Source organism: Papilio xuthus, unplaced genomic scaffold (assembly GCF_000836235.2).
Source record: "Papilio xuthus unplaced genomic scaffold, Pxut_1.1 DF827542.1, whole genome shotgun sequence".
Lineage (NCBI taxonomy): Eukaryota > Metazoa > Arthropoda > Insecta > Lepidoptera > Papilionidae > Papilio > Papilio xuthus.
In genome coordinates, this window is record NW_013531107.1 from 4,199,587 (window position 1) to 4,213,431 (window position 13,845).

Consider the following 13,845-nt stretch of genomic DNA (forward strand, 5'->3'; position numbering starts at 1 on the left):
AACAAAGACTAATCATTAAGAATTTTTTTAATGCGCGCGATCGGAGTTACTTGCGACAGCTAGTCTAGTTAGTTCTTACATGATCTCCAATTATCGTTTTAACCAAATACCTCTGCCCACTTGCCACAGATTATACAGCATCCTTGTTACTACAATGAACGATATCCTACAACTAATATTAATCTTTTTAAAAATCTCCTTAAGGTGCAATTGTCTTCGAACTTTAATTTAATTTTAATGACCAAATTAATAAATGACGTCTTGATTAGATTTGGTTAACTCAGTACCTACTGTTGATTTAAGAATAATCAACTTCGTATGGAGTGTATTAAATTTCATTGATTTCGAAGAAGCAACCAGCGACAGTCGCGATTAAAGGTTTCCTGTATCTTATTGCGATATTCGTATGACGAGTCTTATTCGTATTGCGTTGTCCGTGATGAAGATTGCAATGACATCACGGCTATTATTTTCACCGATTTAATAGTCGCTTGCTCATCATTGTATCAAACAATCAATGCCGTCAGTATTTATAAAAGGAATTAAATAACACACCATCGGTGATTAACAATCTTCAGTTTGCTACAGGCTTAAGAATCAATGTACAATACTCCCATGTCATCATGTACTCCTGTTCCAATAATGTTCTGTCTTTTGTTTTATTCCAGTCGTGCTACTGTGACGTCATCTTTGTCATGTCTGTTATCGTGGATGAGTAATATGAATTCTATTTATCCGTTAATATAGAGTTTATGTAGCTTGTTTGTGTTTTACGTCCGCAGTTCGGTATCTGTGTCAATATTTACGCACTAAGAGATCGTAACATGTATTTTAAAGCGCTATAAACTGATCGTAGTATCCTTGAAATGTTCCATTGTGAGGATTCAACCTTGCATCGTTAATAACAGCTTAATCACAAAGTCTTATCTTTGTGAATTTTAATACTCGAGTATTAAACGTGTGGTGTATGGTTAATTTTGTATCAGCTGTTTGTTTGCATTGATAATTATGAGAATTTGTATTTAATTGTACGAAATCCAATATTGATACTGTTAGGAAGAAAATATGACACTGTGCCGGTATACTGGGGCAACACTAGCTTTACTAAAATGTCGACGTTTATGTCCCCTCACTAATAATTCTGACACTTGACTTAGTAATGAAAGCGCCCCATTCGCGCCAAAGGATTGTAATTAATAATGTCTAAAACTACGAAATGAATTCTTCTTAATAGTTGAAGTTGCTAGTAAAATAAATTGATCGTAACATTCAGTATTATTGGTTTTTCCCAAACGATGTTTGACCAATGTATTAATTTATAAAGAGAGCTTACAGCTACTCTTTACACCAATTATATGGACGGATAATCGTCAGGTTTCTATTACAAAACCGACGAACATACGAAGCAATCGTTAAGCGTTTCGCAAACGCCGGTCGACTAAGCCTATATTCGTTTTGTAACGTTCCTGCACCGTGAAGGTATGCCTCACGATGTGTGTTAGTCGGTTGTCTTCTTTACATTAAATTTTGTTTGTCCCACTTACTCATAGTGTCCGTTCATTGAATTTTTATAGGCTACTTGTTCTTTCAAATGTCAGATTGATTGTTAATTTTCTATTAAAAATGACTGTTCCACAAAAAAATTACAAATTCTTGGGACTCTGCTTCTTGAGGTAGATGTGGGCTTGTCTTATAGGCGTTAGTACCTACTCTTAATCTAGATTTTAGATAAGTGGATATTTATTTATGCAATGAGTTTCAGTGTGTTTGTTGTAATTTTTTTTTTGACATAATTAATTTACATTTAAATCATAGTAATGTAAATGTCTGTCTCAATTCGTCATACACGGGCTTGGCTCTATACCGTACGGTCCCATTTAGTATACTGGTTTTAGTTTGGCAGTTTCATACTGACCCGTTTGTTCTAATCCGGTTTTCAAACTCATCACAGCACGCTGTATGTAGGTCTTGTTAAACTGGAATGCGGCTATATTTACATACTTTTATTATAATACACATAGACACACACCTATTAATACACTGGACGTATTCGAATGATTCCGCGTTCAATATTTACATGGTATATTTGCAACAAGTGAGGACAAAGTAAGTATGAATTGTTTTTTATATTCTCAACGTTCGTACAACGGCAAACTTTCAGTGCACAACCGCACGCAAAGCAATTGTATATGTCTTACAAATAGATATATCGGTAATTATTTAATGATTTGTTGCAGAAAATTACCTCTAACAAGAGAAAATAACTCAATAAAGTTCTAAGTGCTATCTAGATCTTAGTTACATTAGATCAGCGGTTCTCAAACTTTTAAGGCTAACCTTAGATCATTCCAAGGGATATCTTTAGTATTTAGGGATGCTAAGCTATGCTACGGCTTCTGGATATAAAACAATTCGTCCACCTCATGTTAATGTCTTTGTATCAACAGTCTGGCCGGTGCGGCAACACGCTAACCCGATTACGTATCAATGCACGCGTGTGTTGGATCTCAAAGAGATTCCGTGGCTATTGCCAACGGCATTCACGAAATCACGTTCCAATTGCTTTCAAGTTTGTATTACTTACATAGAGTTAACTTGTTCAGAGTTTCTGAGATTTTAACTTGATTAGTTTGGAATAGGTGGTTAGCATTTGATTCCTCTTGATATAGAGAAAGCAATGAATGAAAACTTTTATCGTATCATTTGAGGACGCCAATTTTGGCAATGAGAAATCAATTAAAAATGTGCCTTATTAAAAATTCGCATCCCGTACACATGTCGAAAGTGTAGCTGCGAATGACAGACCATTTAGAGTGAGGCGGAAAAGTGGCGCGAAAGTGAGACCGGTCAATGGTCGGTTGGCGGGAAAAGTGACACGTTGTCGCGGCCATCATGGATTTTCTTTCCTGTTATCTATATATGTACGATGTATTTATTACTGTAATTTTCGTATAAACATGTTCATAAAACCATGACCTGAACAGTTGTAAATATACAAATTTGCCATGGTGTAAGTCATTATAATTTTACATAACAACATACAAAGTTTAAGACTTCCTTTTTGCGTAATAATGCACATAACCATCTAGTATATAATACACATGCATAAAACAATAGGAATGCAAAGAAAATTTAAATTTTCGTCTGTGTTGATGAACTTCTGGTTACATACGTGTTCTTATGTTACTGCGAACCTTTCCGCAGACATTATTGACATTAGTAAGACAATTTAGAATTTTAGTGAAAATATATGTTTCATTTCTTGATAAATGTGACTATTGTAAAATGAATAATTTTATAACGTATCTATTACTATTGTACACTAAAATAATTTAAAAAATTAACTCGTGTCTTCTGTTATAAGAGCAGTCAGTTAAAGGGTATTTTTGAGACATCACCAACCATCTCTGGTTCCTATGAAGGGTTTATACAGTATGAACTAATCTTTCACGCATCTCAATCAGCCGTCATATTTTTCATGGATATTTGTCGCCAAAAGAGACCTGTATTTTTTATTTGTTAGACTTATTGATCAATAGTATTGTAATATAATTAACATCGACATAAGATTACTTGAATCTTCATTCTAGAGACTACGCATTTAATTCGTAAATTAATTTTAACAGGAAGCAAATCTTTAAAATTAACATCGAATAAACGTCTTCATGCCTCGTCATGAAGTGAAGGCCGTTTTGTTCGTCTCGAGCCTTTTTTTTGCATTCGTATGTTCTCGTAACCTATGATTATGTATACTTTTGGTTTTTTTTTTCAATTAGAATCTTTTAATTAAAATATTTTTGTATTTATATTGACCACATTTGCATTACAATTTCATTTTGAATGCTGATTTAATTTTACATAGAAATATCTCATTATCAACGTCTTTTGTTTTTATTTTTCTTTAAATTCTATCTTTTAATATTAATATACGTATATTCTCTCTCTCTCGTCTCTATATTTTTAAAAAGTGTAAGAGTGACAACAAGATGTTTTATACAAGCGTTTACATAATCGTACCGAATCCGTCGTAAATACGTCGATAAATAAAATACAAGTTGCAGTTAAATAGTAATAATCTTTCTCTGTTTATCCTATAATCAATGAAAGAGACAAGTATATTTGAAACTTTACTCCAGCATTCAAGTTAACCTCAAAAGTCTGACATGTGACCTTAGTAACAGTTGACTTTCCTTTGCCAAATGAAAGTGTTATAAGGTGCTTATTAAATAGTTGATAGTAAGATTCAAACCTGAATATTTAATACGTTATTAGATATTTCTAGTATGTTTAGTTGTCGATGAATACAAGATTTATAATAATTGATTTCTCTATTAATTCTCAAATATAAGTGACTGGCTTCCTAGATAAAGATAAATTAAGGTCGCTACATTTGTTCTTTTTTTTAACATTTAAATTTCGCTATTCTTATTAATTTGGTATAAAAAATTAGACTTAGTATATTTTATTGTTATTATATGTCAGAAAAAAACGTCGAGTAAGGCATAGGCAAACCGGTTTCAGTACAGATCAAACAGTATGTAAGTTTACTTACAAATACTTACGAAATTAGCAACACTTACTGTAAACGCGCATTCAACAAGGACGAGGTTTCAACTTTCTCTATGTTGTCTTGTTTGGCTATGAAATCTCGATGTGGCTGGGAGGTTTACTAAACTGGGCTTGCTATATGCTCCTAGTATATACTAATATAATATTGCCTAATAAGGGAATGGATTTCTTTTCCTGTCATTATCTTTTAGTTTTATTATGTTGAGTTCACTTGAATAGTAATAATTTAACGTGATTACAAGTGTAAGGAAGAAAATCTGGAAATGAGCCAGTATTGACTCAATAGTAGCTTTACTAAAACGACGTTTTTGTCCCCTCGACATTCATTCTGACACTAGACTTTGTAACGAAAGCACGTCATTCGCGCCAAAGGATTGTAATTAATAATGTCTAAAACAAGATATACAAAAATCACAAAATTGAAAACATATTTTATTTCTAATTAAACATTAATCTTTTGATAAAGTAAAAATAAATTGCTATTTTAGTTTCTAACTTTATTAATAAAAAATATTAATTATTATTAATGATATTTGGCCTCGATCACAAATATTAATTATAGATTTAATTAAGAATAATGGAAACGTAATTCTCCAATTAAAGTGAAATGTTACCCACAAATAGATTATGGTGATGCGACTCCATATTGGGAAAGAGTGATTTTAAACAAAAAAACTTTCACATTTAGAAGAATCAGTTTCACTAGTATTAATATTAATCGATTTTGTTTGTTGTTTTCTTGCGAGAAAAATAAGATTCACTTTAAAAAATTATTAGAATAGCAAATTAAAGTATAGTGTTACCCAAACTTAACACAATTTTGGTATTAGCAGGGCGAAAAGTGATGTTGAGGTTTGGAAAACATACATGTGCAAATCTTCCAGTAGGCTTCTATTTGCACAGATTTGAACTCGCATCGAACACAAGCAGATATAAAATTTGAATAGTGTTATACTTATCCCTTAATGCAATATGTTTTAGTCTTTGAAGCTATGGTATAACTATTAATTATTTCTCCATGTAAATGACTATTATTAATGCTTACAAGTATGTAAATCGCTGTAAGCTCAACACAGTTCTATGTCAAATCTCGCGCCTTTCGATTAGTAGGTATTTAGAAATGTAAGCGGACCGCATACCAAGCCAAGTCGGACAATACGTGTGTCGCCTTATTGATAATTGAATATTCATTCGCACATGCACAAGTCACTGATAATTTTACAACCTTGTGTCTATTCGGTGTTCGGTCGCGTGACGTCAATCTCACATGACGCGTCTATGTTAAAAAGTTGTAGCTATCTGTTCGGATTTGAAATTAATACAGCGATGAGATTTTTGTACTACCTATTAATATTCAAGTAGTGAATATTAGGTTAATATTACAACAATTTGTTACTGATTAGTAGATTATTGATATAGAGTATTATTAACTTTTAACACGTTCAGTGCCACCAAATCGTGCTTTCCTAGTTCACTTTCATACGTGAAAATCGCGTGGCATTGAACGTGTTACATGCCAATATTTCTTTCTATTTTATATGCTAGATCTTAGTTGACCGTCATGTTTACAAGTGTTTAAATGGAACAAAAGTTGAAGTATCAGCTATTCTTTACACTGCTTTATTTCTATGAACAATAGTTAATTCAGTTGAAATTGACTTCGGTCACATGACTAATGACTATTGCTTTAAGTATTTATTTAAAAGTAATTTAAAATTTTCGGACCTCTAATTTTCTTTCTTTTCTGATCTTATAGACTTCAATACCTAAAACCTTCATGATTACATACAAATAGTTACATTTGGATCATTGTTTGTAGTTTATAGTATGCCATTTTAATAAGGGGAATACACATTAAGTACACGTTTCTTTAGGTGTGTTAGATGCTTCTTTGTGTGTGTTTTAATAAAAACATCTCATGTACATTGACCCTTATAGAATGTGCCGAGTTACTCGGGCGTAGTCAGTTTACCTGGGGCTGTAATCTTCCTGGTTCGTTGTATCTGCTGGTATTTGATCCCCTCCCCTGGCCCCCCTCCCCTTACCTCAGCTTCATCATTCTATACATGATTGTTAGTTGCGTGATCTAACGGAACGTAAGCAAAAACCGCATGTCGTTAATTACGCTTGTTTTATGATTTTTTTTTAATTCTTGTTGCGATCTTAATTTTTGTTCTGTGTTTATAATTATTATTTGTTATCTTAGATTTATTTCCTTTTGTTTTTTTTTTTTTCATTTCTTATTATTGCTTAAAACTTTTTCTATCGTTATTACAATATTAGTTACTATATGTTGTCATAGTAAATTATAACGGAATAATTCAATTGAAGCTTCCGAATTTAGCTCATTTGTTTCGATGACTTTCTTAAAAAATAAACATAAATTATATATTTACTTGTAAGTTGTAAGATCCGCTTCAACTAAGGAATAATATAAATGCCAGAGTATTGAGTCATAGACTACGATCATTCAACAATTGCAAATGACTAACATCTTTACGTGATTTATCCGCCTTTTGCATGGACAATGTGAATCTGTTGTCAACAGGCAAGAGCTAAATATGTTTAAGCAGGACAATGACGTATATTCTGTCTTAAACTATAAGGAAAAAAGGGTCTTGACAGACGGACGGACGTTCCGTTTTTTCCCTATGAGGTACGGAACATTAAAAATGTACTAATTGCGTCGAAAATGTTTAGTACCTACTTATGTTGCCGTAGTCCTTATAACCGGGGAATTCCAGGTCGACATAAAATAGCAGTATTTTTGAAGCATCTACTACGAAACAACTACATTGCTAATCTTTTTGTGTCCGCGAGTTTCTTCGATTGAAAGATTAACAGCACATTATTTGAACGTTGTTAATACTTAGCAACTGTGTATTTGATTATTTTTTTATTGTTTCCAGTTGAAATCTACCTATCGCCTGTGGAGACACACTGCAGCAATGTGGACTACTTCATACCTGACGAGAATAACGAGACCAAAGGATTCTCTGACGATGCCATGAACAGGTAAAGTTTACATTTATTAACACAAATTCTATCTTATTTGTAAAGGAGCCAGCTTAAAACCAGCGCAGTTTAGTCTGTCCTTGCTTCGCTGAGTGACTTTCCTCCACACTTTTAAGCCAAATTTCTGAAAAAGAATTCATTATTGTTCGTCTAATAGAGTACAAGGGTGTATAGATGTTTTTAAGGAGTATATTTTTGCCGTTTACCATAGACTGAAATTTATTGGCGAGTTTATTGAATTAATTCTTTCGATGTCTAAAACAGTCAGGGTGTCTTAGTTTGTAAAAAAAGTATTCATTTGTTTATATTATATATAATTAAAAATTGTCCGATTGTAATTAATAAGGTCATTTGATTCTAAGAAATTTATTATACCATAGTGGTATTACAATCAAGATAAAGACCTAAACATTTGTAACCATATATTTGCAAAGTTGACACCACATTCAAACGGTACACTGCGACGTTGAATAAAAACAAGTGGGTCAAATAACAAATGTGTCGATATTATGTTCACTTACTATACATAGCACGTTCCATTTGTCTGTTTTAGGCAGCTCTTTTTATTTAGTCTTTCTTGATTTTTTTTATTATCCGACTGACATCAAATGATACAAGATAAAATAAGGAATATTTAATATCTATATGTAAGTTTATTTGCGACATCCTGTAACCTAAACAATTTTGTGTTGTAAACAGTATTAGATTCGTATTTTACAAGCTTGTAGATTTTTTAAACACCCTTTGTTTTCTGTTAAAAAGATTGAAAAAAGAATTCGATGGACTATCCTATTCTTGTATAGAGGACGTATCGAAAAGATCTGTCTAATAGCGTTAAGAAAAGCACCTAATGATTTTTTTTCTTGTCTATGAGCAGCGGTCACTCAACATTAGGTGGCTTGCGACCGCAATTAATAAAAATTAGTTTTTGTTTTAACTGTTATTTTATCTGTTTACTTGTGTTACAGGCTGCACATGGCGCGGTCAACAGTGGCACTGTTCATAGTGGCTTTCCTTGTACTGTTCATTGCGTTCTGGACTGGCGTGGTTGGCTGCTGGAAGCGCAGTCCTGGCAACATCACCGCGACCGCTATACTCATGCTTGTCACTTGTAAGTGTTATGTCATGACACTATAGTTCTGTTCACTTCTACATAGTTATTCTTCTCAGTTGCTTAAGTCTTTACAGACTGGTCGTGGTTATCAAGTGGTCTGTTCTTTTATTTATTTGACAGAAATTGACTTCAGCCACATTTAAAGTCGTTAAGGTTACAAAGGGAATCATAAGCTTAAATTTTACGACAGAAATATACAATAATACATTTTAGTTGTTGTAAATGTGTCATTTAAAATGTGACAAACTATTAGTATAGTTAACTGGACATTTTATATTATTTTATAGAATACTCAACAATAAATACTTCATCGGAATTCCAATCCATCTCATTTTAACCCGTGTGCTTCTTAAAACTGTACTTACAAAGGTTGATTGTTGAATAAAAATTCATTTTGTCTGAGATACTATAAAATTTCCTATTTCTAGCTACTCTTTTTTAATTTTTCACCTAAAACAAATATCAAGGACTTATATTTCAGTATGCATTGTTTGATGACCGCATACCTTGAATTAGCTGAATCAGAATAACATCGATTTAAATATTTTCTGTCGTCACGCATAATTCAAGGCGCCTTTTGTATCGAGATAGTAACTTACAGCTCTGCCCACACCTTATATAACACGCATTGTATTATAATTAATATTTATCATACACATCCGCCGACACGAAACTACGCAAGAACTTAAATATGAGTTAATTTGTCGTAATTAAGGAAGTAAAGTCATTACCTAAAAAGTTATAGTAGATTTTACCCGCGACTCCGTCCTTGCCGAGTTAAAAAAAAACTTAGTAAGTAGCCTATGTATTCTTTCAGACTATTTATATCTATTATACATCTATGCGAAATTTTACCAAGATCCATTGAACTGTTCTAGAGTTCTAACAAACATATAAACATTCGCATTTATAATATTATTAAGAAGTAACAAGGTCTCTTTTAGTACAAACAATATTTCATTTATAATTCACATTTTTAACGTTGGTTTTCATTACCTAAACTCTTGTGTAACATTATTTTTGTTGTTTCAAAGTGACAATATGTCGTAACCGTATCAGCAGTGAAAACCAATTGTAATGAATGTTCAAAGAACATTCTTGATACCTTAAATATCAGTTCCAAATGACTGTTGCTTCCGTTAATTCAAATCAATCTGTTAAATGTTGAACCATCGCCAATACTGTTACAATATAATTCTTAAATTACTGCCAAGAATGTACCTTTTTAAATTTAGTTCATACCATTTTTATACTCTTTAACTTGAATATCTTACTAATATTATAAATGCGAAAGTTCTGATGGATGTATGTGAGAAGGCATCTCCGGTACAGTTCAACGGATCTTGATGACATTTGGCACAGATGTAGAACATAGTCTGCAGGCGAATAGTTAAGTTTTTTTTTAATCCGTGCGGACGGAGTAGCGGGCGACAGCTAGTTATCTAATAAATTAAAAATAATGTAGATTTCGTAAGTTTTTACTATTCTGTTAAGTATCATACAAGGTAAGCGCCACCGACTTCGCTTACCTTAGCTTCGCACTGAACTAAGTTCATCAAGCACTAACTAAGTTCCCTTTAAAGGTGACCTTGAACGTGTTGCAGAAATATTTATGGTTGCAATTGCCTAAATCGATTAAACTAGATTTAAAGAACTTTTTCAGTGACATATTTCTATTTTAATTTCAGGTCTGCTGTCAGCGGGTGCAATGGCTTTATGGCATGGCGTGGAGTTTTACGAAAAGGAGAAGGTGGTTGGAGAGGAGTACTATCAGCAGTGGCCCAATGTAAGTTTTCCTGTTTTACTAATGTTGCAGGTTTTAGTTTATACATGTTTTAGTGAATTTAAGACAGGTTATTATGAGGATAGTATGTAAACCAAGTAAAAGTCATAACTTCTGATAAGAAGAGATCAAAAGCTGAAATAACTCTGTGAAAAAAACTAGAAATCAATGGGCTAAAAAAAGGAAAATTAGTTTTAGTATTTAGCTACTTACCTCGCTGGCGCAGTGACCCAAAGTAGGTCTTGGACTGGACACAAGAGAATTTTATTAGTTACTCTTTTTTTTCTCTAAAATTGTATTATAATATATATAAATCCAGAAAGAAGAAAATCCGATTTATGAGAAATTATTTGTATTGTAAACCTAGAATATAATTTAATCATGCTCCAGGTCTCTGTTTTATATTAATTACATAAGACTTGTACAATATACTATAAAATCAGATTGAGAAACATTTTCATATGATTGATACGTAGTGTGTATAACAAAACTCATGACAGGTTTTAAAAGACAACTCAGCGATTTGGTACGACTGGTCGTACATACTCGCTTGGTTAGCCGTCGGTGTCTCCTTCGGAAGCTCCATACTATTCTTCTCTGCGGCCATTTGTCTCAGCAAAGAGAAGCGCCGCGAGCAACAGAATAATGTGCAGTACATAATGCCAGGTCAGACCGCCATTGCGGCCGCCATCTTGCCAACATCTCGGTGGTTGATTAACGCTTCACGGTTTTGGATGTTTTTCCTTACAGATGGTGGACTTCTTGTGTATTTATTGATCCTGGATGTATATTTATTTTTTGATGTGTATAAAAAAAACAATAAAATATCTATGAGGTTTTTATAGACTTTGCCATTTAGTTTATGGTTTAGGAGACCCCATATGAAAAGGTTTAAACTATAACTAAATCGTTGGATGTGTAAGTATCTCACACTAACAAAATGCTTTTCTCTTTCTTTTCATGTTTCTATGAAACGTGGCTACTGCGTATAACGAAACGACCAATGTACGATCGTCCCTAACGCAAATATCAATAAATAATTGCGCTCTGTCTTAATATATCTGGTTTATCCCATGTTATACGGAACTAACACGCTTCCTACTTACAAATAACACTAACATCTTCTCTGGGATTGTACATTTTACATGATTAACATAACCTTTATTATATTTTTGATACAAACATATCTGTACATACATACACAAAATACATTGACGAATACTGTACACGCACATACACATATCATTCCTCGATGCTGAATATCTTGGTATAAACCAGATATTGCGAGATAACGCTCGCGTTTGGTACGACTGGTCGTACATAGTCGCGTGGTGTGGCGTCGGTCTGTCGCTGCTGTCGGCCATTTTGTTTTCATCGGCCGCCATTTGCTTGCGCGGCGAGCGAGAAAGAGAGGAGGCTCTTAATATGCAGTATCTCATGCCTGGTAAACAGCTTTATCATCTTTAATATCATATTTACAGGAGACGTTTCATGTTTTATTACCCCATTTAAATACCATTTTACATACGTGCAGATATTAATGTAAATATACACGGACCTTTTGCTAACGCGCTTGCAGGGTGCATGCAGTTTAATGAAACTGTTAAACCTTTTATATTTTCACGAATCATTCATATTACAAATCTTTCTTAACTTCTAACACAATCGTACGTTTACAGTGTACCCACAAAAACAGCAGTACGCGTACGCGGGATACCCGCCGCCTCAAGCGTACCCCGGACCTTACTACCACGGCTCCCAGTACGGGCCCTACAACTACTGAGCATACGACCAGATGAGGGACATTGTGGCGGCGACCTTCGCCAACCCGGCCGCCCCGCAGGCACCCGCGCGCAACCCTTCCCCCGACAACCCCCCAAACAAACCAGCCTCCATCCCCTCCTCCATAGAGACGTTCAACTCCCACCGTAAAATTAGACGACCCAAGCTCGGCGATAAAAAAGTGTACCGCCCGGTGCGGCGGAACACGCTCTCCAGGATAGACGAGGCGCCGCCGCAGACCAGGCCGCGTTCCAAGAGTCTGCAGATCTCCACGGACTTCTCATCGACGCGGCCGATGGTGCGCTCCCGGTCTAACATGTCTATGGACACGAGTCGCAGCATACCCGCCTGCAGCTACAGCACGCAGCACCAGCTGGAGACGAGCAGTCCGCAGTACGCGGAGCCTCGCGGCTACGACTCCTCGTCGTCGTGCGAGCGGCCCGCTTCCATGACTGACCTGCCCATCATGATCCCGCTGGACCCCGTCACCGGCGCCTACATCCCCTACCCCGAGTACTCCTACTACCAGGACGACGCAGTCCGCGTCAATCGCTACAAGTGGAAGCGCAACCGGGGCATTAACACCTCCAAATCAAACAATCTTTTCCTAGCGTTCATGTATTAAACGCGCGGTTATTACATGTTATGAGTTTCGATCGAACGCCGTACAGTGTATGAAGCCCATATCAAACTCGTCTTTCGCTTTGCAAAAAAAATCATACACTGCTTTCTTATGGGCGAACCCGAATCTGGTCGAATGACGAATACTTGCATTGGCACCATTTTATATAGGTTAGCGAAGATCCGTTTGAAACGCTTCTCGAATGTTCTCGCAGGACTTTTTAAAGGGACCTTCGCTCGGACCTCTGAGGCACGGCTTTACGAAACTCTTAACAGCACCGGACCTTTACAATTTGCTGATTTAAATCCGTATTCGATTTCGAACAAAATATTTCCGAGAATGTTTTTAGATTTTAGTATGAGAGGTATCGAAGTTATTGCGAAGGGTGACTTAAAATAATTTAGGAGTAAGTCGAAGCACTCGACTCCGCCATAAGTGTATCGAGGAACAAAAATATATAGTTTTTAAGATTAGATATAAATATATATCTTCATATGAATGTAACGGGTGATTGTGGAATGTAATTCGTATTAGTGCCTTTTTAATAAATGCTCACTCTATTATTTAGAATATACATATCCTAAAGTAGTTCTAGTTTAGTTCAATATGTATTTTTATAATCAATTGTCATGTCTATTTGTTTCTAAAGACGTAGGTAGAAAAAATTGTGAACAGAAATTGTATTATATTTTAATAATTTTGTCTTAGAAATACGGGACAAGAGAAACTGACTGAGGATTTAGTTCCGTCCTAACATCGAACTGTTTGCTTGAAAACCTTTGTTTAATATTTTCTACGCTTTAGACGTAATAGTATGTTTTTTTTTGTAAATGTATCCTTTATGTATCTGAGCAATTGTGAAGTTTTTTTTACCATATTTTCAATTCGAATTTGTATTTAAAATTGCTATAAAATAAAAATTGTAAAATATTTTTTTTATTTTTATTCACCTGAAAAATC

General features: G+C 34.6%; 1 protein-coding gene across 2 annotated transcripts in view; it reads left to right on the top strand.

The window, feature by feature from the left end:
* Positions 1 to 13,817, top strand: part of LOC106119066 (uncharacterized) — a 32,881-nt gene extending 19,064 nt beyond the window's left edge. Inside the window, exons 3-7 of one of the 2 annotated variants that reach the window (XM_013313916.1) lie at positions 7,479 to 7,584; positions 8,553 to 8,695; positions 10,387 to 10,484; positions 11,760 to 11,925; positions 12,161 to 12,362. In XM_013313916.1, the coding sequence (XP_013169370.1) occupies positions 7,479 to 7,584; positions 8,553 to 8,695; positions 10,387 to 10,484; positions 11,760 to 11,925; positions 12,161 to 12,264 (617 nt within the window). In that variant the 3' untranslated portion in view covers positions 12,265 to 12,362. 2 annotated transcript variants of the gene reach the window in all.
* Positions 13,818 to 13,845: the final 28 nt, after the last annotated feature.